At 42.7% G+C, this 25,605-nt stretch overlaps 1 protein-coding gene across 4 annotated transcripts in view; it reads right to left on the bottom strand.

The window, feature by feature from the left end:
- Positions 1-292: 292 nt before the first annotated feature.
- The window catches only part of RNF115 (ring finger protein 115), an 82,233-nt gene continuing 56,920 nt past the window's right edge, over positions 293-25,605 (bottom strand). For 2 of the 4 annotated variants that reach the window (XR_010158862.1, XR_010158869.1), the window contains 6 exons: positions 8,840-8,911; positions 7,296-7,368; positions 6,265-6,358; positions 3,857-3,972; positions 1,889-2,860; positions 293-1,540 (listed from right to left, as the gene is read on the bottom strand). Coding sequence is in view for 2 of the 4 variants with exons in the window: in XM_514416.8 (XP_514416.3) it covers positions 2,729-2,860; positions 3,857-3,972; positions 6,265-6,358; positions 7,296-7,368; positions 8,840-8,911 (487 nt within the window). In the remaining 2 variants the exon portion in view is untranslated. Of the gene's footprint in view, positions 2,861-3,856; positions 3,973-6,264; positions 6,359-7,295; positions 7,369-8,839; positions 8,912-25,605 lie in introns of all 4 variants that reach the window. The other 2 variants (XM_514416.8, XM_016942602.4) reach the window with 1 other exon arrangement.

Here is a 25,605-nt window from a genome sequence, read left to right as displayed (position 1 = left end):
AAACTACAACTGCCTGTCCTGGCATCTCCAGACACTGACAAGCAAATATGTCCAGGCTGTCATGATTTTTCTGAGACAACTGATATTGTGTACTTGAAAACTGCAATGTGTCCCAAGTTCAACATAGCCTTCCTCCATCTAAGTAGTGGCCAAATATTCATAATACACCTCTAATTTCCTTCCATCCTCCTCCCCAATTCAAAACCAGTGTGTATTCTCAAGCTACATTTCAGGGGCAACGCACAGTAAGTAGATCTCATTCCCCAAATAAACAATCACTACAGAGGTGTAATATGGGAGGTATATGAAAAAACATATTTTATTCCCTCTGGGCCCAAATGAATCATACTTTCTGGTCACAACTTTTAGAGGCAGGCTATTATTTCAGCAGGCCACTCTCTCACTTTTTCTGTTCCCTCTCTGACTCCTTCATCCTCTACCAAAGTACAGAGAAACATTATCTCTAGCCCCCTTCTGTCACCCACAAATCAGCGTATGATAGTCAACAAAAACTGAGGAAAGACTTCTAGCCAAGAAAAAGACCCATTAAAGAGTGGTGTTTTTGTTCTGATCATTCTAAACTGATCATTCTGATCATTGTTGTGTGACAATACAAACGGTGCCCCTCTGTACCTTTTTTTGGTACACCAACAGTTGTTCTATGTCCCCATCATTTCCTTTTGAGACCTTGAAGTTTCAACAACATTCTTGACCTTCTTAATTTATCCAATGTTAAACACTTGAATGCTACAAAGAGCATGTGCATGGGACACTACTAGGCTGAAAAAATAAGGCCTACCTCTTCCAGGCCAAGCTGTTTTGGACATGATCACACTGATCAGTTTGAGTCCAAGTATAGCCAGAACCAAGCAGAAAAGGAAAGTTTCAGAGATGAAAAATAGGCTTAAAAATTAAAATGTGACAATGTAAAATCTTAACTCCTGAAGACCAATGAATTACCAAAAACAGTGAACTGGCTGCAGACACTTACTGTCTCTATTTCTGTGAGGCAAATTATTTTAAGATTACTAGGAAAAAAGACAGTAAACAATGAGTTGAGCACTTTGAGAGGTTGAGGCAGGCAGATCACTTGAGCCCAGGAGTTTGAGACCAGCCTGGGCAACACAGCAAAACCCTATCTCTACAAAAATACAAAAATTACCCAGGCATGGTGGCACACGCCTGTAGTCCCAGCCACTTGGTAGGCTGAGGTGGGAGGATCACTTGAGCCTGGGAGGTCGAGGCTGTGGTGAGCTGAGATCGTGCCACTGCACTCCAGCCTAGGCGACAGAAACAAACAAAAAAAGCAGTGAGTTGGGGATTTTTTTTTTTTTTTGAGATGGAGTTTCGCTCTTGTTGCCCAGACTGGAGTGCATTGGTATGATCCGGCTCACCGCAACCTCCACCTCCTGGGTTCAAGCGATTCTCCCACCTCAGCCTCATGAGTAGCTGGGATTACAGGGATGCACCACCACGCCCAGCTAATTTTATATTTTTAGTAGAGACAAGGTTTCTCCATGTTGGTCAGGCTGGTCTTGATCTCTTGACCTTGTGATCCGCCTGCCTCGGCCTCCCAAAGTGCTGGGATTACAGGCGTGAGCCACCGCGCCCAGCGGTAATCATTTTTTAAAATCTCAGAAGCAAAGGTCTCAAACATCTGTCTTTCTGTGCCTGTATGCTGCCCAACTCATTCCCAAAAAGGAATGGGAATCAGATTCCTATCAACATAAGGCTCCCAATATATGTTATGTAGGTTTCTGGGGAAACTGCATCAACTGAAGTAGTCTTTAAAAATTAAAATAAGAGGCCAGGCGCAATGGCTCACGCCTGTAATCCCAGCACTTTGGGAGGCTGAGGCAGGCGGAGCACAAGGTCAGGAGATTGAGACCATCCTGGCTAACACGGTGAAACCCCATCTCTACTAAATATACAAAAAATTAGCTGGGCATGGTAACAAATGCCTGTGGTCCCAGCTACTCCGGAGGCTGAGGCAGGAGAATCGCTTGAACTCGGGAGGCAGAGTTTGCAATGAGCCAAGATCATGCCACTGCACTCCAGCCTAGGCGACAGAGCGAGACTCCATCTCAAAAAAAAAAAACAAAAAAAATTAAAATAAGAAAACCAAAGCACACAATGATAAACCACTTTTCTCTTCTTGCTGTAATTTTTCTTTGATTTGCTCTCTGGGGATCAAGACAAAACAAAATCATTAGTCTTAGATACCTGAATTTGACCTCGCCTCATAGCTAATGTGATCAAGAGTAGTTTTTTTTTTTTTTTAAATACAATTAAGACAAAAGGACTTTATATCAGCAGGACTTTAGGGCTGTGGTTCCACTGTTTTTATAGTAAAATACACTAATGGTGGGGTAGAGGTTGGAGAAGGAGGTGGAAACATCCGTTACAAGGCAACATGACAGACAGCAGGACCCTAACTAGACTTTAAGGAATTAATTCTATTCAGATGGGGGGAGCCCTACATAATTAAGTTTCACACTTATAAAATTATCACTCTGAATTCAGGGATAAGAGGCATTTGGTTGTAGATACAACTCCATCTGTAGATACTAACTTTAAATTTAAAGAAGAAAAACATTCATTGCATTTATATTATGTGTTGAGTTTCTTACATGATTCCTAAATCCATCTACTAATTTTTTGTTTTCATACAATTTACAGCTATGGTAAGATGATTACCACAGCCCTGATTCAGGTGTGGTCTTTAGCTTCAGAAAGTCCATCGGTCATGTAGCTGACTGTCATTGCTAAATCTGTTGCTTGCAGAGGCCTCATTGCTCTGGCTTTGCCGAGTAGAGTCCTCACCATTTAAGCTCTTCCTACATACAGGACATGTGTCATGCTGAAACAGAAAAATATTAGTCTATGTGAAGATCCTGGCCTGAGAAGCTGGGAGTATTGTACACTTAAATAACCCTGAGAATTGTCACATCAAAAATTATGACATGGAACAGAAAAACAATAGGGAATGCATCCTCATAGAGCATGCACTGGCTCTAAGGTGTGATACCAGGATATCTCCCAAACAGAACTTTAAGCAGAACTGACAGGAATAATTCTAGGCCAGCAAGTTAATAGCAGCTAATACATACCACCAAACAGAACGAACCAGAAACAGTGAGTGATCTATGACAAGAGGGTAACTGCCCATTACTTCCCATATGATCTAGAGCAGAGGTCAGCAAACTTTTTGTTTAAAGGGACAGGAAAATTGGCCGAGTGCACTGGCTCACACCTGTGATCCCAATACTTTGAGAGGCCGAGGCAGGTGGATCACTTGAGGTCAGGAGTTTGAGATCAGCATGGCGAAACCCTGTCTCTACTAAAAACACAAAAATTGGCTGGGCATGGTGGTGCACGCCTGTAATCCTAGCTACTCTGGAGACTGAGACACAAGAATCACTTGAAACCAGGAGGTAGAGGTTTCAGTGAGCTGAGATCATGCCACTGCACTCCAGTCTGGGTGACAGAGTGAGACTCTGTCTCAAAACAAATACATAAGGGACAGAAAATAAATATTTTAGGCTTTGCAGGCCACACCACAGCTGTTACAACTAATCAACTCTGCTGACGTAGCACAAAAGTAGCCACAATCTATAAACAAATGAACATAGCTGTGTTCCAATAAAATTTTATTTACAATAACAGGTGGCAGGACACAATGACCTGTAGAACATAGTTTGCAACGCTTGGTCAGAAAAGTTCCAAACAAATAACAGTATCAGAGTAAGCCAGGGATTTATGGGATAAAATCTGATCTACTTGGATCTCGAGGAACTGTTAACTATACCTTTACTCTAAATCATCCCCCAAAGAAGCCATGACTTGCTGTACTCACCAGTTCTAGCCACGGCACAATACAACTGCTGTGAAAGAAGTGATTGCAAGGTAACTGCCGGACTTCCTCTTCAACTGTGTAATCTTCTTTGCATACTGGACACTCTAAACCCATATCTGTTGAAGAAGGAAATGCCTTTTAAAGTAAACAGGCAAAAGGAAAGAAGAAAAAACTAACCCAATGTCTCTACCAACCCTACGAATGCATAAAGAAAAGACACAAGAGACAAAAGAAAATGTACACCCAAGTAGCAGGCAGCTAAGAGGCATGACTTGTATTTCAAAATGAGGGTAAAGGTGGTAGTAGACAGAGACATGAAAAGAAGGAATGATGAATGGGGCCTACTCCAAAAAGGCCTATATAGGAACTATATAAGGCCTATTTTTTGATGTAAAGAGTTGGAAGAAATAAACTGGGGCTTAGATGATCTGCTCAGTAAAACAGGAAAAACATCTTCCCAATGTGTGACAGCCCTCTGGCAGTCAGTTGCCACTATGAATCTGTCCACCATAGCCAAGGGATTCATCTCAGCAATCTTATCAGTGCAGCGTCTCAAGCCACTTGCCACTTTCACCATGCTCTTTTCAGCATGGGATGAAGCATCCTATTTCAGTGTGGCTGTCCTAAAGTCCTCTGTAAAAACTGTTAATGAGGGTGAAGGCGGGTGGATCACGAGGTCAGGAGTTCAAGACCAGCCTGGCCAAGATGGTAAAAACCCTGTCTCTACTAAAAATACAAAGATTAGCTGGGTGTGATGGTGAGCACCTGTAAACCCACCTACTCAGGAGGCTGAGGCAGAGAATTGCTTGAACCCGGGAGGCGGAGGTTGCAGCGAGCCAAGATTGCGCCACTGCACTCCAGCCTGGATGACAGAGCAAGACTCTGTCTCAAAAAAAAAAAAATTGTTAATAAAAGCTATACCAGAAAAGAAAATACCAGAAGCTATACCAGAAAAGCTATACCAGAAGTGGTGCTGCAGAACTGCAAAGTCGAAGTCTAGCTCAGGTCACCAAATCAAGAGACAGAAAGCCCTCTTCTCTGAGAAGAAACAGTCATGAACTATACTGGGAGCTCCAAGCAGCAAGTTCTGAGTTTCCCAAATTTGGCTAATACTGTCAGCTAGTCTATACGCCTAGTGGCTGGGATATGCTCCATGAACCAACAGCAGATAAGGCATTTGGAGCAGTACTACTACTTAATAGATTTACTCCTTACTCTCCATTCCTATCACCTTAGCCCTAATTCTTTTACTTCTCATGCCTAGTCTGCTGCAACAGCCTCCCAGCTAGTATCCCAAATTCCACGGTCTTAACCCTCCAAATACATCCTATACTTTGCTACAACTTAGTTTTCCCTCAAACCAGCTCCACAGCAATCCCCAGCTCCTCTTCACTTGGATTCTCAGGTGGCACCTCAAAAATCAACAAATTAAAAAATGTAAAACATCACCTCATCTCCTTACCCAAACCAGGGTCCATTCACTATTTCTCTGTCCCTTAAGATGGCAGCACCATGTTTATAGTTACAAAGCTGTGAAATCTCAGAATTCTCTTTGACTCTTTCCCCTCCTTCATCCCATTATGCAATGAGTGAGGAAAGCCTTTCTCCAAAATGATCTTCTGAATCCTTTCCTTTCTGTTAGTATTGTCACCATCAACTGAACCTCATCTGGACTGCTGCAACAGACTCTAAAATCCCTGTTTCTGCTCTCTCTCACTTCCAATGTTTCACACACTGCCCCTAGACTAATCTTCCCTAAAGACCACTTTACCTGACTCACACACCACGTATATTAGTTCATACTTTTCCTTAAATAGAATGACCTAAGATGGCCCACCTTGTCTTTAAAATCTCTAACTCTAAACCCGAACTGATGGGAACAGAAACTCCCAGACCAAAATGCTGTCCCTTGTCACTAAATTCCTCCAGTGCTTACAAATAAAATAGTATCTATGACTAAGATACCTAACTGTACCTGACACAAAGTAGATTTGAAACAAACTCCCAGCCTATTTTTTTCTTCTCCTTTCCCCAATGTCAGTATCACGTGTCCAACACAGTTTTTAATCATTTGATCAGTTTTTCTTCAACTTGTTACAATCAAGTCTTATCTATCTTTGTACCTCTTTATTCCCAATGGCACCTAAAAGAGACATAATTGCTCAGGAAATACCAACTGACTAACCTAATAAAGGGGTAGGAACTTTCCAGATTTGGCACCCAGATAGGAATTTTAGAGGGCTATAGCTTCACTTAAAGGTCCTTAATATAGTAAGGTATTGGGATTTTTTTTCTTATTTTTTTGTCTTTTTATTTTGTTCACTTTTTAAACTTTTCACCTGTCACAAGATACCAGGATTTTGAACCGAGATCAGAAGATGACAGAATAAGTATAAAAATGAACCTACCAACTTGTTCCTGAGTTACTGTCACTGTTGGAAGAGATGTGATCTTTTCCTTGTCAGCTGGGGGAGGGCCTGTGTTTTCCAGTTGTCCTAAAAGCTACAAAAAAAGAGAAAGAAAAAGACGAAGTGGCAGACATCTCAATATCCCTGGAGAGGGAACTGCTCCAGCTGAGAACAAACAGTGCAGACATTAGGTATGTTAGTTACTCTTACTTCTGCAAGGCTCTGAGAGGCTTGGGTTTCCCCTTTCCTGCTGCCAGAACACTCATAATTGCTTTACAATTTCAGAGTGAAATTCGTATAAGCCTACAGACAAACCCATGATTGCAAGGCCCACCTCTAGGCATAAAGCAACTTCAGAGGCAGCAAAAGGGTTGTGATGTCACGAGTAAAACTATAGCTTAATAAAAAGTAAAATGTAACTGGTCCAAAAGCTTCATCTCCTGGAAGAAGAAAAAAGCGAGAGTATGAAAAGTAGCATAACATGAGCCAAGAAATAGGTAAATTACTGCCTATAAGACGACTGAATATAAAGGACATGCTTTCTAGTCTCAGAAATCCACAACGGAAATGAAAAACCAATCAAATTAAAATGAACATAAACAAGTGGAAGCAATTATACATGGCATGGGAATACCTTTTTCTCTGCTTCCTTCCCCTACTTTGCTCCATCTAGCAGAAATCCCTGCTTCAACATGTGAGGAAACCCTCCTTTTTTGTGGAATATTTGTTAATAGAATCCTTATAGAACTGAGCAAGAGAGACAAAAATACAAAATACTATTTGTTATAGAAGTCTTTTCTTCCTATGGAGGTGAAACCATCTTCTAGAAATTCCCTCAGACCTAGGAAGTGCATGGATGCTGAGCTAACCCCATAAATCATTCATCCCTTTAGTAAAATGGAAACCCCAAAGCTCAAAATATTAAGAGAAAGCAGAGTAACTGCCATTTCAGAAAGTAGCAGAAGGAAAGCAGGAAGCCTGTGGAACCATGAGACACACTGAACAGACACCCTCAAAAGGCAGCTCCTCACCTGGGTTACAATGGCATCAAGCCCTGTCTGACCCCAGGCATAGTCCCCAGGGTTGGAGTGCAGCATCCCGCTCCTATACGTGAGATGAGATAGACAGCATTAGATGGAGTGACCAGGCTCTGCCTTACACCACAGAAAAAAATTGGCAGAGGGATCCTGTTCTCTCTCAGAGCTGGAAAGTCACTAGTCCTCCAGGATCAAGAGGCAAAGAATTCTGTACATTTTCAAGATCAAACAGACTATCCAGAGATAGTACCTCATTCTCTAGGAATTTTACTTAACTAGAACATAAAATGTGAAGCTACCTGAAGTACCACATGACACGCCAGAACAAAAAGAGTGACTCATTGCCTGTTGGTTTCAAAACTTTGTGTTTTCTGTGCCCACTGATATTAAACACAGATGGAGCTGCTTTTTAAGGAGAGTTTTCCCTTCATGACTGGTCAAAATCTACAGCAAACATCCCTCATTATAAGAGGCCGCCCACAGTTCTGGACAATGAGGAGCTTTCAAGTAGAGAAGCAGCCATAGCAGTCTCTCTGAATCACAACTTAGAGCAATTATAAAAGGGACTTGGCAACACCGTTTTTTTTTATTTTCCCTCAGAGCTGCTGGTACACTACCAGCAGAGGTCCAGACTACTGGATGACAGAGGTCCTAAAAGGACTGAGGTTCCTTTGAGCAAAGAAACCTTCTAGGCCACAGTTAGAAGCAGCAAATAATTTCTCAGACAAGAAGAAATTCCATCTTTAATCCCATCATACATAAGTGTCACTCTGATACTGAATTACAGCCTATTGTTTCTTCTGACAAATCCTCTTACTTTGAAAAAAATAAAGTTCAGCATAATGTTTTCAATTTCAGAAATTCTTAAGGAGTAAAATATTCCTGTGTAGTCTACTGGGGAAACCCACAAATCAGATACCAAGCCTGGCAGGGACCATCTCATTCTCTACCTCAATACAATTCTCAGACCTGAATATAAAAGGAATCAAGACATTTCTAGTACCCAAACATCCTGGGGGACCAGGACGGCCTTCCTGAGCCTGAATAATAATAAAAAAAAAAGTTCTGATTAAGTTTGGGCTTAGCAGATAATGGCAGTGTAGCAGCTTCCAGTTACATCTACATACTCACCTATGCAGCTCTTTTTTTTTTTTTTTTTTTTTTTTGAGACAGGGTCTCTTTCTGTCGCCCAAGCTGGAGTACAGTGGCGCGATCTCGGCTCACTGCAACCTCCACCTCCCGGGTTCAAGTGATTCTCCTGCCTCAGCCTCCAAGTAGCTGGGACTACAGAAGCATGCCACCACGCCTGGCTAATTTTTTATATTTTTAGTAGAGACGGGGTTTCACCATGTTAGCCAGGATGGCCTCGATCTCCTGACCTCGTGATCCGCCAGCCTCGGCCTCCCAAAGTGCTGGGATTAGAGGCATGAGCCACCGCACCCGGCCTATGCAGCTCTTTTTCTCTACTGCACAGAAATGACAGCACCTAAAATGATGTCACTCCAATAGAGTAAGATAGAAAACAATTAGTTACTTACCAGGAAAAAGGGTGTGGAGATCCAGGAATGGCAGAATTTGCAAAGAATCCTGCAAAGATGTGTTGTAGTATTCTGTTAGAGAAGAAAAAATTAGATAAGACAACAGACTAATGAAAAGTACTCTACAGATATCCATGGCTGCCTAATCACCAACTAATTCCCTAAACCAAAATGGCTTTTCATTGGCTAGTACACAAGAGACAGCATCAGAAATCAGCCTGCCACACAGCGGTGTGCTATTTTGCTATTATGGCTATCTTCCTGAGCTCTGCTATCTTACAGATTAATAGATTTTTGTGAATTAAGCTGGAAAGGGATCTGATGGTATGGTATAGTTTTTCAAACTATGTTCCTTGAATATCTGACATCAACATAAGGAAGGGTTAAAAGGGATGCCGAGCCAGTGGAACTCTGGACCCACCTCCCTTTAACAAGGGTAGTTCCATTTTTGTATGTTGTACACATTGGGTTTCTGAATAAGATATCATTTAAAGAGTCCTTTAAAAAAAAGTTTAAGCAATAATTCTATGTTAAGGTTGTTTCAGATGATTATAACACAAACACATATAAACACACACATGCTTAGCATTTGTCACTCTGAATACTTAAGATGGCACAGGTACACAGTTCTTTACACGAATGAGTCTTTGTTACCCAAAGAGATACTGGAGTGATGCCTCAGCAAAAGAAAAACCTGAAGAAATTGTTTCACTGGATCTTCTGTGTTCTGGATGATATGCAATTTTTTTTCTTTTTTGAGACAGAGTCTCGCTCTGCCGCCCAGGCTGGAGTGCAGTGGAGCGATCTCCGCTCACTGCAACCTCTGCCTCTCAGGTTCAGGCAATTCTCCTGCCTTAGGCTCCCGAGTAGCTGGGATTATAGGCACCTGCCACCACACCCGGCTAATTTTTTGTATACTTAGTAGATTTAGTAGAGATGGGGTTTCACCATGTTGACAAAGCTGATCTTGACCTCCTGACCTCAGCCTCCCAAAGTGCTGGGATTACAGGTGTGAGCCACCACGCCCAGCAATGATATGCAATTTTAAGTCCCTGGTTCCCACTTTACTTATTAGGCCAATTAATATAACAATGGCAATAGCCAACATTAGACTTTCCCTGCTACTAAAGTTCAACAGCAGCTAACTACACTATTCCGTTTGTTTGCTTGCTTTTTTGTATTATTTTTCATTATTTATTTTTAACTGACAAAAATTGCATATATTATGGTATATAACATATTTTGAAATATGTATGCATTGTGGAATGACTACATCAAACTATCAACATATGCATTACCTCACAAACTTATTTGCAACAATAACCCTTAAAATCTACTCTCTCAGCAATTTTCAGATGTACAAAACACTGGTTGTTGTTTTTTTTTTCTTTTTTTGAGATGAAGTCTTGCTCTGTCACCTAGGCTGGAGTGCAGAGGCACCATCTCAGCTCACTGCAACCTCCATACCCCAGGTTCAAGCAATTCTTGTGCTTCAGCCTCCCAAGCAGCTGGGATTACAGATGCACACCACCACGCCTGGCTAATTTTTGTATTTTTAGTAGAGATGGGGTTTCACCATGTTGGCCGGGCTGTCAAGTAATCCGCCCGCCTTGGCCTCCCAAAGTGCTGGGATTATAGGCATGAGCCACCCCACCTGGCTGAAAACATTGTTATTAACTACTGTCACCCACGTTGTACAACAGATCTCTTGAACTTTTAACTGAAATTTTGTATCCTTCAACATCTCTCTAATCCACCCCCTCTGCCCCACAGCTCCTGGTAACTACCATTCTATTCTCTGCTTCTATGAATTGTGTTTTCTTTTTTTAGAATGCTTCGTGTTGTTTTAAAAATATGTCCAAAAATTATTTGATAATCTTCCCTTCAGTGTGGGCTGGACTTAGTGACTCACTTAACAATAGAATATGGCAGAATTGATAATCAGTGACTTCCAAGACAAGGTAAAAAAAAGTGGGGGAAATGGCCGGGTGTGGTGGCTCTTGCCTATAATCCCAGAACTTTGGGAGGCTGAGGTGGGTGATCACTTGAGGTCAGGAGTTCGAGACCAGTCTGGCCAACATGACCCCATCTCTACTAAAAATACAAAAATTAACCAGGCATTAGTGGCACGTGCCTATAGTCTCAGCTACTCAGGAGGATAAGGCAGGAGAATCACTTGAACCCGGGAGGAGGAGGTTGCAGTGAGCCAAGATTGTGCCATTACACTCCAGCCTGGGTGACAGAGACTTTGCCTCAAAAAAAAAAAGGTGGGGGGCGGGGGGCAGTGCTTTCTCCTTGTACTTCTGTCGGATCAATCACTTGCTCTGGGAGAGTGCCATATCAAGCAGTCCTATAGAAAGGTCCATGTGATGAGGAACTGAGTACTGCCAACAGCCAGAACAAACCTGCCAGAATATGTGTAAAGCCTAGTCAATCCTATACTGCAGCAATGGCCAACATCTCGACTATAAGCTCATGAAATCCCGGGCCAGAACCACTCAGCCATGCTACTCCCAACTGAACCTGTTCCTGACCCAGTGAATCTGTGAGATAATAAATATTTGTTGTTTTAAGCCACTAAGCTCTGAGATAATTTGTTATATGGCGATAGATAATATACAGATTTCGATATCTGGATACTGGTGCCGCCATAATAAAGACCCAAAACTTGAGAGTATCTTTGGAACCCAGCAGTGGGGCAGAAGTTAAAAGGACTTTGAGGAGAGCATCAGTGAAGTTTGAAGAGACTTAAAAAAAAAACAGAAGCGCTATGGCCTTTGAGGAGGTTAAAGGTGAGAGATTAAGAAAAGGCAGAAAAAATCTGATTAGAAACTGGAGGGAAAAGGATCCTTGTTATATAATGGCAAAGCTGTGGCCTTACCATAACATGGAAAGTAGATGTTGTGGTCCAAAAACTGGTTGATAATCTAGCTAAAGTGATTTCACTTTTGAAAGTACCTCCGGCTTCTTGCTGCTTACTTTAAAATGCAAAAGAGGGATGAATTAAAGGAAGAACAGTTAAACAAAAAGGACAGAATTATATAATTCTGAGAATTCCCAGCATCTCCAGTTTAGTAAATGACACTAAAATTAAGAGATTTCAAGCAAAGATCGAATCCAAGGCACTGCCAAAAGACTGATTTCAGATGAAGCCAAGGATCAGACTATAACAATTCTTTGTTAAGACCTCAGAAAGGGCCAGGCACGGTGGCTCACGCCTATAATCCCAGCACTTTGGGAGGTCAAGGCAGGAGGATCACTTGAGGCCAGGAATTTGAGACCAGCCTGGCCAACATGGAGAAACCTGTCTCTACTAAAAATACAAAAATTAGCCGGGCATGGTGGCACACACCTGTAATGCCAGCTGCTCGGGAGGCTGAAACATGAGAATCACTTGAACCCAGGACACGGAGGTTGCACTGAGCCGAGATTGCACCACTGCACTCCAGCCTGGGTGACAGAGTGAGACTGTCTCAAAAAAAAAAAACAAAAACACAACCTCACAAAGATCTAAAATGGTACCTAAAGAATCATTCAATTAGAAAATCGGACTAAGAAGCTTAAGGGTGTTATGTTAGTTTCCTAGGGCTGCTATAACAAACTACCACAAACTGGGTAGCTTAAAACAAAAGGAATTTATTCGTTCACTGATGTGGGTGTCAGTAGGGTTAGTTCCTTCAGGAAGTTCTGAGGGAGATCAGTTCCATGATTCTCTCTGGCTTCTGGTGATGTTTGACAGCAATCTTTGCCATTCCTTGATTTGTAGATGTATGCCCCCCCCAACCTCTGCCTCTGTCATCACATGGCTTCCTTCTCTCTGTCTTCTGTGTTCATGTCCAAATTTCTAGCTTTTTTTTTTTTTTTTTTTTTTTTTTGAGGCAGAGTCTCACTCTTGCCCAGGCCAGAGTGCAGTGGTGCGATCTCAGCTCACTGCAACCTCTGCCTCCAGGTTTAAGCAATTCTCACGCCTCGGCCTCCTGAGTAGCTGGGATTACAGGCATGGGCCACCACGCCTGGCTAATTTTTGTATTTTTAGTAGACATGGGGTTTTACCACATTGGCCAGGCTGGTCTCGAACTCCTGACCTCAGGTGATCCTCCCACCTCGGCCTCCCAAAGTGCTGAGATTACAGGAGTAAGCCACCGCACCCAGCCAAATTTCTCTCCTTATAAGACTATCAACCGTTGGATTAGGGCCCTTCCTGATCCAGTGTGATCTTACTATAACTTGACTACATCTGTAATGACCCTATTTCCAAATAAGGTCATATTCACGGTGACCTTATCAGGGTTAGGACTTGAACACAGCTTTTTGGGGGACACAATTCTACCCACTACAAGTGGTATCTCTCAGCAATCCCAGCAGAAACCCAAGGTGGAAAAAGCCTATTTAGAAGAGATTGGTGGATGTGGCTTTTGCCTAATGGCATGAATCCCAGTGAGATTCACAGGATACTCGAAGTTTTAAAAAGAAACACTGCCAGCTTAAACTGAAAGGTGGAAAAATAGTACAAAATGAAAACAGGTCTCTGGGCCCTGAAATTTCTACTGGCAAGAAGCAAGCTAAGAAAGCTATGCAGCTACAAATATGAACTACTTTTAATGGAAAAGAAAGGATGACTAACAGGGTGGATTCCAGAGTCACAGAGAAGAACTCCTGGGCAGAAGTAGAAGTCCTAGTCAAGGAACTTCTGACATTTGTCTAGACAACTATCAGAATTGCTGTGAACCAGCAACTTCTTTGTGCCATCATTTTCCCTTTTGGAACAGGAAATCTCTATACCTGTTCAGAATCACTGCCTGTCCATATCACTGTATGTTGGGTGTGTGATAGGTAGTTAACCTGTCTCTTTAGTTTACAGGTCTTCACATCAAAAGGAACTATACCTGAGGAACTATACCCAAGGAGCCACACCCACACTTGGACCTAGTTAAAAGGACAGCTACCTATATTTCAAGCTGATGCTATAGAAGAAGGAGACTTTTTTGATAGATTTTGGGAGGAAGTGAGTGCATTTTGCACATAGAAGAAGTGTAAATAATTTGTGGCTAGAGGGCAAACTGTGGTGATTTTAAAATACATCCATAAATTCTCTAGAGGTGGAGCTAATTCTCTTCTCCTTGAATGTAGGCTAGATTTAGTGATTCACCTCTTACAGACAAAATGTAGCAGGAATGACAGTGTGTGACTTCCAAAATTAGGATATAAAAAGATATTATGGGTTTTTTTCCTTCTTCCTCTATCATTCTCTTGGATCACTAACTCCAAGAGAAGCTAGCTGCCAAGTAATATGGACATTCAAGGAGCCCTATGGAGAGGCCCAGATGGCGAGGAACTAAGGCCTCCTGCCAAGTCATGTGAGTGAGCCATCTTGGAAGTGGATGTTCCAGGTCCAGTTAAGTGTTCGGTTGACTGTAGCCACAGCTGACATGTTGATTATACCCTCATGAAGCCCTTCACCAGAACCATCTAGCTAAATTGCTCCCAAATTCCTGACCCTCAAAAATATTGAGATAATAAATATTGTCATAAGCTGTTAAATTCTGGGGTAAAGTGTTACACAGCAATAGGTAACTAATATATACCCACCTATTTGTCAGTGACAAGAAGGGCAAATTATCATATGCTTACACTGACCAATAAGTAAATGGTAATAATCAAGTTTGAGAGATAGCCTAGTTCTTGAAGCTGTAAAAGTCAATCCTATATGAATGCTTGGAATTACGAGGGACAACTCACCAGCAGCTGATCAGCTGATGATTTCTCTTTCTTGGCTACTTACTCTCTGGAAGTCAGATGTTAGTCCCATGTTTTTGTAGCAGTAACAGAGACTGCTGAGGGTGGCCCCAATGCATAAGAGCTGTTGCTCGGAGAACAATAGTTGACAGAGTATTTACAATGAATTTTGTTTATTAAAAAAAAAAATCTTTTCTTGTTAAAGCTAAATGTCTGGGGAAGATGTGGAGGGAAGGAAGATAGTGTATACATTTAATTTTAGAAACTCACAGAAGAGAAAAATCAACCCACTGGGTCTGGAAGGGAAGTCACATGCTAAAACCAGGTAAGAGTCTTCACATAGTTTCCAGAGCTGTAGCCTCTCTAGGTTTTCCTTGTACTTCCCTGGCTGTTTCTTCTCAGTCTCCTTTGCTTATTCTTCCTTATCTTCCAAACTTCTAACCATCGAGGGCCCAGGCCTCAATTCTCTGAGCTCTGCTATTTCCTATCTTGACTTCTTTGACCACTTTATCCAGCTTTATAATTTTAAATATCATATATAGGCCACAACTTCCAAATTTCATCTCCAGCCAAGACCTCTGCCTATTCAACATTTCCACTTGTATAATAAGCACCTCAAACTTATTATGTCCCAAACTGAATGAACTCTTAAATATTTTCCTCCAAACTTACTCCTCCTAATGTTCCCCATGTCAGTGGATGGTGGCTCCATTCTTCTTGTTTTCAGGCCAAAAACCTTGGTGTCATAACTCTTCTTTCTGTTACACCCCACATCCAATCTGTCAGTAACTCCTATCATGAATATTGCCAAACTGCATCTGAAACCAAACCATTTTTCACTGCTCTCACCCAAACCACTGGCATCTCTAGCTTATATTAATGGAATAGCCTCTTAAATGGTTTCTCTGCTGCGTCTTTGCCTCGCACACCTTGCAGCCCCCCATTCTATTTTCAGCACAGCAGTTAGAGCAATCATTTCAAGATATAAATGACACCTAACTCTCCATTGGAACAGAAGCTCTTATAATTGCCAACTAGGCTTCATATAATCTAATACCCACCTCCCCATTCCCACTCCCATCAACTTCTCCTACCATTCCCCTCACCTCCTCTGCCCTACATTGGTCTCTCCTTGTTTGTCCATCCCTACACTTCCTTGGTGTCTATTCAGATACTTTCTCAATAAGACATCTGCTGACTATGCTCTTTTTGAAACTTCACTTCAACCATATTCCCTATCTCCCATCCCTGCTTTTCTTCCACCATAGCACTTACTACTGCTTAAAATTCTATTTATTTTGATCATCTATCTTTCTCCATTAGTACTTAAGCTCCACGAGGGCAGTCATTCTTGACTATTTATTGACTACTGTATGCCCAACATCTGGCACACAGTAATACACAATGTCTGCTGAATAAATTAAGAGACCTCTTATGGGGCCAGGCAGAGTGGCTCACACTTGTAATCCCAGCACATTGGGAGGCCAAGACGGGAATACAAGACTAGCCTGGACAACATAAGGAGACCCCATCTCTACAAAAAAAATTTAAAAATTAGCTGGGCCTAGTGCTGCACACCTGTGGTCCTAGATGCTTAGGAAGCTGAGATGGGAAGATCACTTGAGCCCAGGAAAAAATTAATTAAGAAACCTCCCCTAGATGGGCTCTGATATGGTTTGGCTGTGTCTCCACCCAAATCTCAACTTGAATTGTATCTCCCAGAATTCCCACATGCTGTGAGAGGGACCCCGGGGGAGGTAATTGAATCGTGGAGGCCGATCTTTCCCATGCTATTCTCATGACAGTAAGTCTCATGAGATCTGATGGGTTTATCAGGGGTTTCTGCTTTTGCTTCTTCCTCATTTCTCTTGCCACCACCATGTAAGAAGTGCCTTTCACCTCCCACCATGATTAAGAGGCCTCCCCAGCCATGTGGAACTGTAAGTCCAATTAAAGCTCTTTTTCTTCCCAGTCTTGGGTATGTCTTTATCAGCAGTGTGAAAATGGACTAATATAGTAAATTGGTGCCGGGAGTGGGGCATTGCTGAAGAGATACCAAAAATGTGGAATTGACTTTGGAACTAAGGAACAGGCAGAAGTTGGAACAGTTTGAAGGGCTCAGAAGAAGACAAGAAAATGTGGGAAAATTTGGAACTTCCTAGAGACTTGTTCAATGGCTTTGCCCAAAATGCTAATAGTGATATGGACAATAAGGTCCAGGCTGAGGTGGTCTCAGATAGAGATAAGAAACTTGTTGGGAACTGGAGCAAAGAAGACTCTTGTTATGTTTTAGCAAAGAGACTGGCAGCATTTTGCCCCTGCCCTACAGATTTGTGGAACTTTGAACTTGAGAGAGATGATTCAGAATATCGGGTGGAAGAAATTTCTAAGCAGCAAAGCATTCAAGAGGTAACTTGGGTGCTGTTAACCAGTTTTATAAGGGAAGCAGAGCATAAAAATTTGCAGCCTATGTGACAGAAAAGAAAAACCCATTTTTTGAGGGGAAATTCAAGCCAGCTGCAGAAATTTGCATAAGTAGCAAGGAGCCTAATGTTAATCCCCAAGACCACAGGCAAAATGTCTCCAGGCCCTGTTAGAGACCTTCACAGCAGCCCCTCCCATCACAGGCCCAGAGACCCAGGAGGAAAAAGTCGTTTCGTGGGCTGGGCCCAGGGTCCCCGTGCTGTGTGCAGCCTAGGGACTTGGTGCCCTGTGTCCCAGTTGCTCCAGCCATGGCTGAAAGGGGCCAACATAGAGCTTGGGTTGTGGCTTCAGAGAGTGCAAGCCCAAAGCCTTGGCAGCGTCCATGTGGTGCTGAGCCTGCGAGTGCACTGAAGACAAGAACTGAGGTTTGGGAACCTCCGCCTAGATTTCAGAAGATGTATGGAAACACCCGGATGCCCAGGCAAAAGTTTGCTGCAGGGGCGGAGCCCTCATGGAGAACCTCTGCTAGGGTGGTGCGGAAGGAAAATGTGGGGTGGGAGCCCCCACACAGAGTCCCTACTGGGGAACTGCCTAGCGGATCTGTGAGAAGTGGGCTACCATCTTCCAGATCCCAGAACGGTAGATCCACTGACAGCTTGCACCAATGCACCTGGAAAAGCCACAGACACTCAACACCAGCCAGTGAAAGCAGCCGGGAGGGAGGCTGGACCCCGCAAAGCTACAGGGGTGGAGCTGCCCAAGACCACGGGAACCCACCTTTTGCATCAGCATGACCTGGATGTGAGACTTGGACTCAAAGGAGATGATTTTGGAGCTTCAAAATTTGACTGTCCCGCTGGATTTCGGACATGCATGGGACCTGTAACCCCTTTGTTCTGGCCAATTTCTCCCATTTGGAATGGCCGTATTTATGAAATACCTGTACCTCCATTGTATCTAGGAAGTAACTAGCTTGCTTTTGATTTTACAGGCTCACAGGCAGAAGGGACTTGCCTTATCTCAGATGAGACTTTGGACTTTGGACTTTTGGGTTAATGCCTAAATGAATTAAGACTTTGGGGGACTGCTGGGAATGCATGACTGGTTTTGAAATGTGAAGACATGAGATTTGGAGGGGCCAGGGGCAGAATGACATGGTTTGGCTGCTGCCATGTTAGAAGTGCCTTAGCCTCCCACCATGATTCTGAGGCCTTCTCAGCCATGTGGAACTATTAAATCCAATTAAACCTCTTTTTCTTCCCAGTCTCAGGTATGTCTTTATCAGTAGTGTGAAAACAGACTAATACAGGCCCCAATAAAATGTATCTTGAAAGATATATACAATCTATTAAGATAAAAAAGATTATAAAATATGTGTAGTATAATCAATTCAATTTCAATTATATAGATGTAATTATCATATATATGTATTTAAAAAGGTCTACAAGATTATACATCAAGGTGTAACTATGGCTATTTCTGGATAAGGCTGTCTTTTTATTCCATACCAAAACAAATTTTTTTTAATAAGAAAAAAAAAAGTTAACCAAAAAAAGTCAGTTCTCAAAATCTGAGATGTGATCAGTGGTCAGAAATCTATGGTCCAAGAACCTAGGGTTAATTTCAGAAGAACACATTCTCTAGGTGGGAAATCTTAAAACATATTCTTTACATAGCCATAAAAAAGAACAAAATCATGTCCTTTGCAGCAACATGAATATAGCTGGAGGTCATTAGCCTAAGCAACTTAATGCAGAAAACAGAAATACCACATGTTCTCACTTATACATGGGAACTAAACATTGGGTACACAAGGACACAAAGTAAGGAATAATAAACACTGGAGATCACAACAGGGAGAGGGAGGGAGAAGGGCAAAGGTTGAGAAACTACCTATAGCTACTATGTTCACTGCTTAGGCCATGGGATCATTAGAAGCCCAAACCCCAGCATCACACAATATACCCGTGTAATAAACCTGCTGTTCTGTGAGTTACCAGGAAAGCAAATTTTTAAAAATTAAAAAATAAAAACCAAACCTGTACATGTACCCCCGAATCTAAAATAAAAATAATAAATTTTTAAAAGAACGTATTATTTAGGTGGGACACCTTCTTAGAAGTCATGTACCCTACAAAGCGAATCAGAAACAGCTTACTGCTAAAATCAAAGAGGCTTCCTTTATACAACCAGGAAGGAGACTAAACTACCAAGCTAAAGTGTAACAAAAAAACAAAAGAGTAAAGCACAATAAAATTAAAATGGGGCTGGGCGCAGTGGCTCACGCCTGTAATCCCAACACCTTGGGAGGCCAAAGCAGGCAGATCACTTGAGATCAGGAGTTCGAGACCAGCCTGGCCAACATGGCAAAACCCCATCTCTACTAAAAATACAAAAAATTTTCCAGGCATGGTGGCTCATGCCTGTAGTCCCAGCTACTTGGGAGGCTGAGGCAGGAGAATTGCTTGAACCTGGGAAGCAGAGGTTGCAGTGAGCCGAGATCACACCACTGCACTGCAGCCTGGGTGACAGAGTGAGACTCCCTCTCAAAAAAACAAAACAAAAACAACAAAATAAAATAAAGATGGGTTTTAATGTAGTAAGTGCAGACTAATGGGTGGTAATCTCTATTACTTGTCTGGAAAACATGAATGTGCTGGTGTTGACCTAACACAAAGGAAAAAACCTAACAAGCATTAATATTTTACCGTCTTAAAAAATTATTTGGCCCTCTCCCTCCCCCTCCCCCTCTCCCTCTCCCTCTCCCCATGGTCTCCCTCTCCCTCTCTTTCCATGGTCTCCCTCTGATGCCGAGCCGAAGCTGGACTGTACTGCTGCCATCTCGGCTCACTGCAACCTCCCTGCCTGATTCTCCTGCCTCAGCCTGCCAAGTGCCTGCTATTGCAGGCGCGCGCCACCACGCCTGACTGGTTTTCGTATTTTTTTGGTGGAGACGGGGTTTTGCTGCGTTGGCCGGGCTGGTCTCCAGCTCCTAACCACGAGTGATCCGCCAGCCTCGGCCTCCCGAGGTGCCGGGATTGCAGACAGAGTCTTGTTCACTCAGTGCTCAATGTTGCCCAGGCTGGAGTGCAGTGGCTTGATCTCGGCTCGCTACAACCTCCACCTCCCAGCCGCCTGCCTTGGCCTCCCAGTGTGGAGATTGCAGCCTCTGCCCGGCCGACACCCCGTCTGGGAAGTGAGGAGCGTCTCTGCCTGGCCGCCCATCGTCTGGGATGTGAGGAGCCCCTCTGCCCGGCTGCCCAGTCTGGGAAGTGAGGAGCGCCTCTGCCCGGCGGCCATCCCATCTAGGAAGTGAGGAGCGTCTCTGCCCGGCTGCCCATCGTCTGAGATGTGGGGAGCGCCTCGGCCCCACCGCCCTGTCTGGGATGTGAGGAGCGCCTCTGCCCGGCTGCGACCCCGTCTGGGAGGTGAGGAGCCCCTCCGCCCGGCAGCCGCCCCGTCTGAGAAGTGAGGAGCCCCTCCGCCCGGCAGCCGCCCCGTCTGAGAAGTGAGGAGCCCCTCCGCCCGGCAGCCGCCCCGTCTGAGAAGTGAGGAGCCCCTCCGCCCGGCAGCCGCCCCGTCTGGGAAGCGAGGAGCCCCTCCCCCCGGCAGCCGCCCCGTCTGGGAAGCGAGGAGCCCCTCCGCCTGGCAGCCGCCCCGTCTGGGAAGCGAGGAGCCCCTCCGCCCGGCAGCCGCCCCGTCTGGGAAGTGAGGAGCGTCTCCGCCCGGCAGCCACTCAGTCCGGGAGGGAGGTGGGGGGCAGCCCCCGCCCGGCCAGCCGCCCCATCCGGGAGGGAGATAGATGGGGGGCGAGTCCGCCCGGCCAGCCGCCCTGTCCGGGAGGTGGGGGGTGCCTCTGCCCGGCCGCCCCTTCTGGGAAGTGATGAGCCCCTCTGCCCGGCCACCACCCCGTCTGGGAGGTGTACCCAACAGCTCATTGAGAACGGGCCATGATGACGATGGCGGTTTTGTGGAACAGAGAAGGGGGAAAGGTGGGGAAGGGATAGAGAAATCGGATTGTTGCTGTGTCTGTGTAGAAAGAAGTAGACATGGGAGACTTCATTTTGTTCTGTACTAAGAAAAATTCTTCTGCCTTGGGATGCTGTTGATCTATGACCTTACCCCCATGGGCCCTGGGCTCTCTGAAACATGTGCTGTGTCCACTCAGGGTTAAATGGATTAAGGGCGGTGCAAGATGTGCTTTGTTAAACAGATGCTTGAAGGCAGCATGCTTGTTAAGAGTCATCACCACTCCCTAATCTCAATTACCCAGGGGCACAAACACTGTGGAAGGCCGCAGGGTCCTCTGCCTAGGAAAACCAGAGACCTTTGTTCACTTGCTTATCTGCTGACCTTCCCTCCACTATTGTCCTATGACCCTGCCAAATCCCCCTCTGCGAGAAACACCCAAGAATGATCAATAAAAAAAAAAAAAATTAAAAAAAATTATTTGAAGTGAAATATGAGTAATTCCTTAGCATTTATCACAATCTGGATGGAATTTCTCTTAAAGATCATGCAATTTCCTTGCTGATTCTATATGTACCAAACAACCATCTGATTGCTTTTGATTTCTTGATACCTGAGAAATTCAAAGACAAGAGTATGCTAACAAACGAGTTTTGTAGTCACTGAAACAGAATACCCTCAGTTATAAATTTATAAATTAATCTGCTGGCACAGGTCAGATGCACTTAAAGTCAGATAAGATGAGCTAGTCTATTCAAGACCTAATTAACTATCATTCAAAAGCTGCAGATTAGAGGATAAAGCACATACTTTAGGGACACTGAATAAATATTTGCAGAATGAATGAACAATGTGAGAGTTCCTTGTCTCTGTGTTAGTAAAAAAGTTTTACTCATGCCAATGAAAAAGTCAAAGAAAATGGACCTCATTTCAGGGAAACTTATTAAGTTGGTGTGAGGAGCACACTAATAATCCCACAAAGGCTAATCTCTGACATCTGATTTCTTAAATACAAAGTACTCTTTTTCTTGAAATGAAGTCTTGCTCTGTCGCCCAGGCTGGAGTACAGTGGCGCAATCTCGGCTCACTGCAACCTCCACCTCCCAGGTTCAAGTGATTCTCCTGCCTCAGCTTCCTGAGTAGCTGCGATAACAGGCAACCGCCACCATGCCTGGTTAATTTTTGGATTTTTAGTAGAGATGGGATTTCATCATGTTGGCCAGGCTGATCTGGAACTCCTGACCTCAAGTGATCCACCTGCCTCGGCCTCCCAAAGTGCTGATTACAGGTGTGAGCCACCGCACCCGGCCATTAAATACAAAGTACTCTGTCTACAGTGAAACCCGTAGAATGAACAGGAATCTGAGATGCAGCCCATGGAAACCATAAGTGGAATGCCCATATGCTCCTTCTCAAAGCAAGAGGACAAAACTGTTATCAGGAAGAAGCCATGCTAAAGTTCAATCAATTTTTTAAAATGTATAAAACATGAAATTGTACTTTCAAAACATACAGTGACATCATAATGACAATTACTGTAAAGTAACAACCATATGGAACAATCTAGGCAGGCCTGCTAGGTGGGTATAGTAATAGGCCCCAAAGATATACTGTGTTTATTTATACTTCTATGAAAGAAAAGAGAAAAGAAACTGAATTAAAAACTTTCAAGTTCTATTTACTGATATACTGGTGCCTTGGAAGGAAAGTTTCTGAGAAAATTAGGGAAATGCTTAAATCTTTGGTTAAAAAATAAGTGAGAAGGCTACTTAATTTTAAATTTTTGACTTAATACTAAATAGTTATACTAAAATTTTTTAGTATAAGTAAACAGTTAAAAATCTCACCAAATACAAATACTTTGATTTTTGCACTATCCTGGCTCCAATATTTAACTGCCTTTATACTCTTAGACAATTTACCTAAACTCTCTGTGCCTCAGTTTCTCCAGTAAAATGGAGATATTCACAATACCTTCTTCACATGGTTATAGTGAGGATTAAACAAATGAATACCTGTAAAGCATTTAGACTAGTTTCTGGCACATACTCTTAGCTATTATTACTATTAATTCATATGTTTTTTATACTTTTTAGAGACATTATTACAATTATCCACTTATTCAAAACAAACATGTTTAGTAGCCACTATAAAACCGATACTGCACTAGAAGATGAGAATACAGAGATAAATAAAACACTACCCTATACTATCAACCCCAGAGGTAACTGAAAAGACTGTAATAGATCTAGTTCCCAAAAAGATACCAGGTCCAGATGGAATTACAGGTAACTTGCATTAAACCTTTAAATAATAGGTAATTCCTGTGTTATGTAAACTATTTCCAAGCATAAGAATACAGCAAGTTTTCCCAGTTCCTTTTATGAAACTAATATAATCCTGACACCAAAACTTGATAAAGAGACTCATCCTCTTTTGAATAAATGTAAAAATCCTTAAAAAAAAAAAAAAAAAAAAGATAAGGAACAAATCAACTCCAATAATGTGTTAAGAGACTCCAGCTTGGGCAACCTAGTCTCTACCAAAAATTGAAAAATTAGCCAGGCGTGGTGGCACATGCTTGTAGTCCTACCTAGTTCATAGGCTGAAGTGGGAGGATTGCTTGAGCCCACCGAGTTTGAGGTTGTAGTGAAACATGATCTTGCTACTGCATTCTAGCCTGGGAAACAAAGTGAGACCCTGTTTCCCCAACCCCCGACCCCTAAAAAAGAGGTTTTAGTGCTCCTTGACAAAGCAGCTTGAATAAAAACACTAGAAAACATTAGAAAACCTACTTGTTAATAAAATGCATTAACTGTTTAAGGGAGAAAAACTCTAAGGTCATTTTGATAGGACTGCAAAGGGCATGTGACAAAATCATTAGTCATTCTTAATTAAAAGCCCCTAATAAATTATGAATAAAATTAAACTTTCTTAGTATGATAGTGCATATATTAGGAACCAAAAGCAAACAAGTTTAACAAAGAAACACTAATTCATTCTCACTGAAGTCAGGAAAAAGACAAGGATGCCTATATTAAACAACGTTGTTTTGGTAGTATAGTCAATATAACAGATAAGAAAAATAAGAGGCATAAACATTGGAAAGAGAAACACAATATTTGAGGATGATATGAGTGCTAACTAGAAAACTAAAGAGAATAAAATGAAAAACTATTACAGTTAATAAGAGAATTCAATTAAGTAACAAGATGAAGGGTAACAAAAAGCTTGCCAGCAATAATCAGTTAAAAAGTTAAATCAAACTATGAAACTTGACTGAATGATGAAAAAGTGTCCTGTATCTTCTACTCAATTGGCTGTGAACCTAAAACTGCTCTAAAAAATAAAGTGTATTTTAAAAAAGAAGAAGAAAGGGAGGAGACAAAGGAAGAAGGAAAAAGAAGGAAGAGGAAGAAAAGAGGAGGAGGAAGATGATGGAAGAGAGAAGGAGAAATAAAGAAAAGGGAGAAAGAAGAAGGAGGAAAAAGAAAGGAAGGAGGAGGAAGAATGAGGAAGAAAGATTGAAAGAGGAAGGAGGAAGAAGAATGCAGGAGGAAGAAGGAGGAAGAAGGAAGAGGAAGACAGAGGAAGAAGAAAAAAGAACCAAATAAACTGAGACCATGAGCCATGGGCCTGGGAAGTTTCAATATTACTAGAAAGTACCGGCTGGGCGCAGTGGCTCACACCTGTAATCCCAGCACTTTGGAAGGCCGAGGCAGGCAGATCACCTGAGGTCAAGAGTTCGAGACCAGCCTGGCCAACATAGCAAAACACTGTCTCTATTAAAAATACAAAAATTATCCAGGTGTGGTGGCGGATGCCTGTAATCCCAGCTACTCGGGAGGATAAGGCAGGAAGAATTGCTTGAATCGGGAGGCAGAGGTTGCTCTGAGCCGAGACTGCACCACTGCACTCCAGCCTGGGCGACAGAACGAGACTTTGTCTAAAACAAAACAAAACAAAACAAAACAAAGTACCACCTGTCCCCAAATTAATATATAAATTCAATGCACTTCCAATCAAAATCCTAATGGGATGGGAAAAGGGGCAGAGATTGAAAAACTGCATCTAAAATCCATTTGGAAAACACAAGCGAAGCATTAATAAACTTTTGGTTCCTCAGCAAGCAAACTAAGAATTTTTTTTTTTAAAGAAAAGAACAATAATGAGGGGCACCTTCCCTAACAGTTTTCAAATCATAGTATAAAATCATAGTGAGTACACCAGAATGGTACATGAATAGAAAACAAAAATAAAGACCTACAGCACATAATAGAGAATCCAGAAAGAGAAAGGTTAAGTATGAAAATGTATACAAAATAAAGGTGACATTTCAAATCAGATATGCTATATATTACGCTGTAAATAATTGGATATGCATATGGGGGGGATTAGATCTTTAACTCAAAAATACACAAAAATACTCCCCACCCACCAGAGATTTGGGCATAATGCCCAATCAGGGCCAGAAACCTTCCACAAAAGTCGATGGATGGGCAAGCCTGTAATCTCAGCACTTTGGGAGGCCACAGGTGGATTACTTGAGGTCAGGAGTTCAAGACTGGCCTAGCCAACATGGTGAAACCCCATCTCTATTAAAAATACAAACAAAATTAGCTAGGCATGGTGGCATG

The sequence above is a fragment of the Pan troglodytes genome, chromosome 1 (assembly GCF_028858775.2).
Source record: "Pan troglodytes isolate AG18354 chromosome 1, NHGRI_mPanTro3-v2.0_pri, whole genome shotgun sequence".
Classification (NCBI taxonomy): Eukaryota; Metazoa; Chordata; class Mammalia; order Primates; family Hominidae; genus Pan; species Pan troglodytes.
This window is presented reverse-complemented; position numbering and strand designations above follow the sequence as displayed.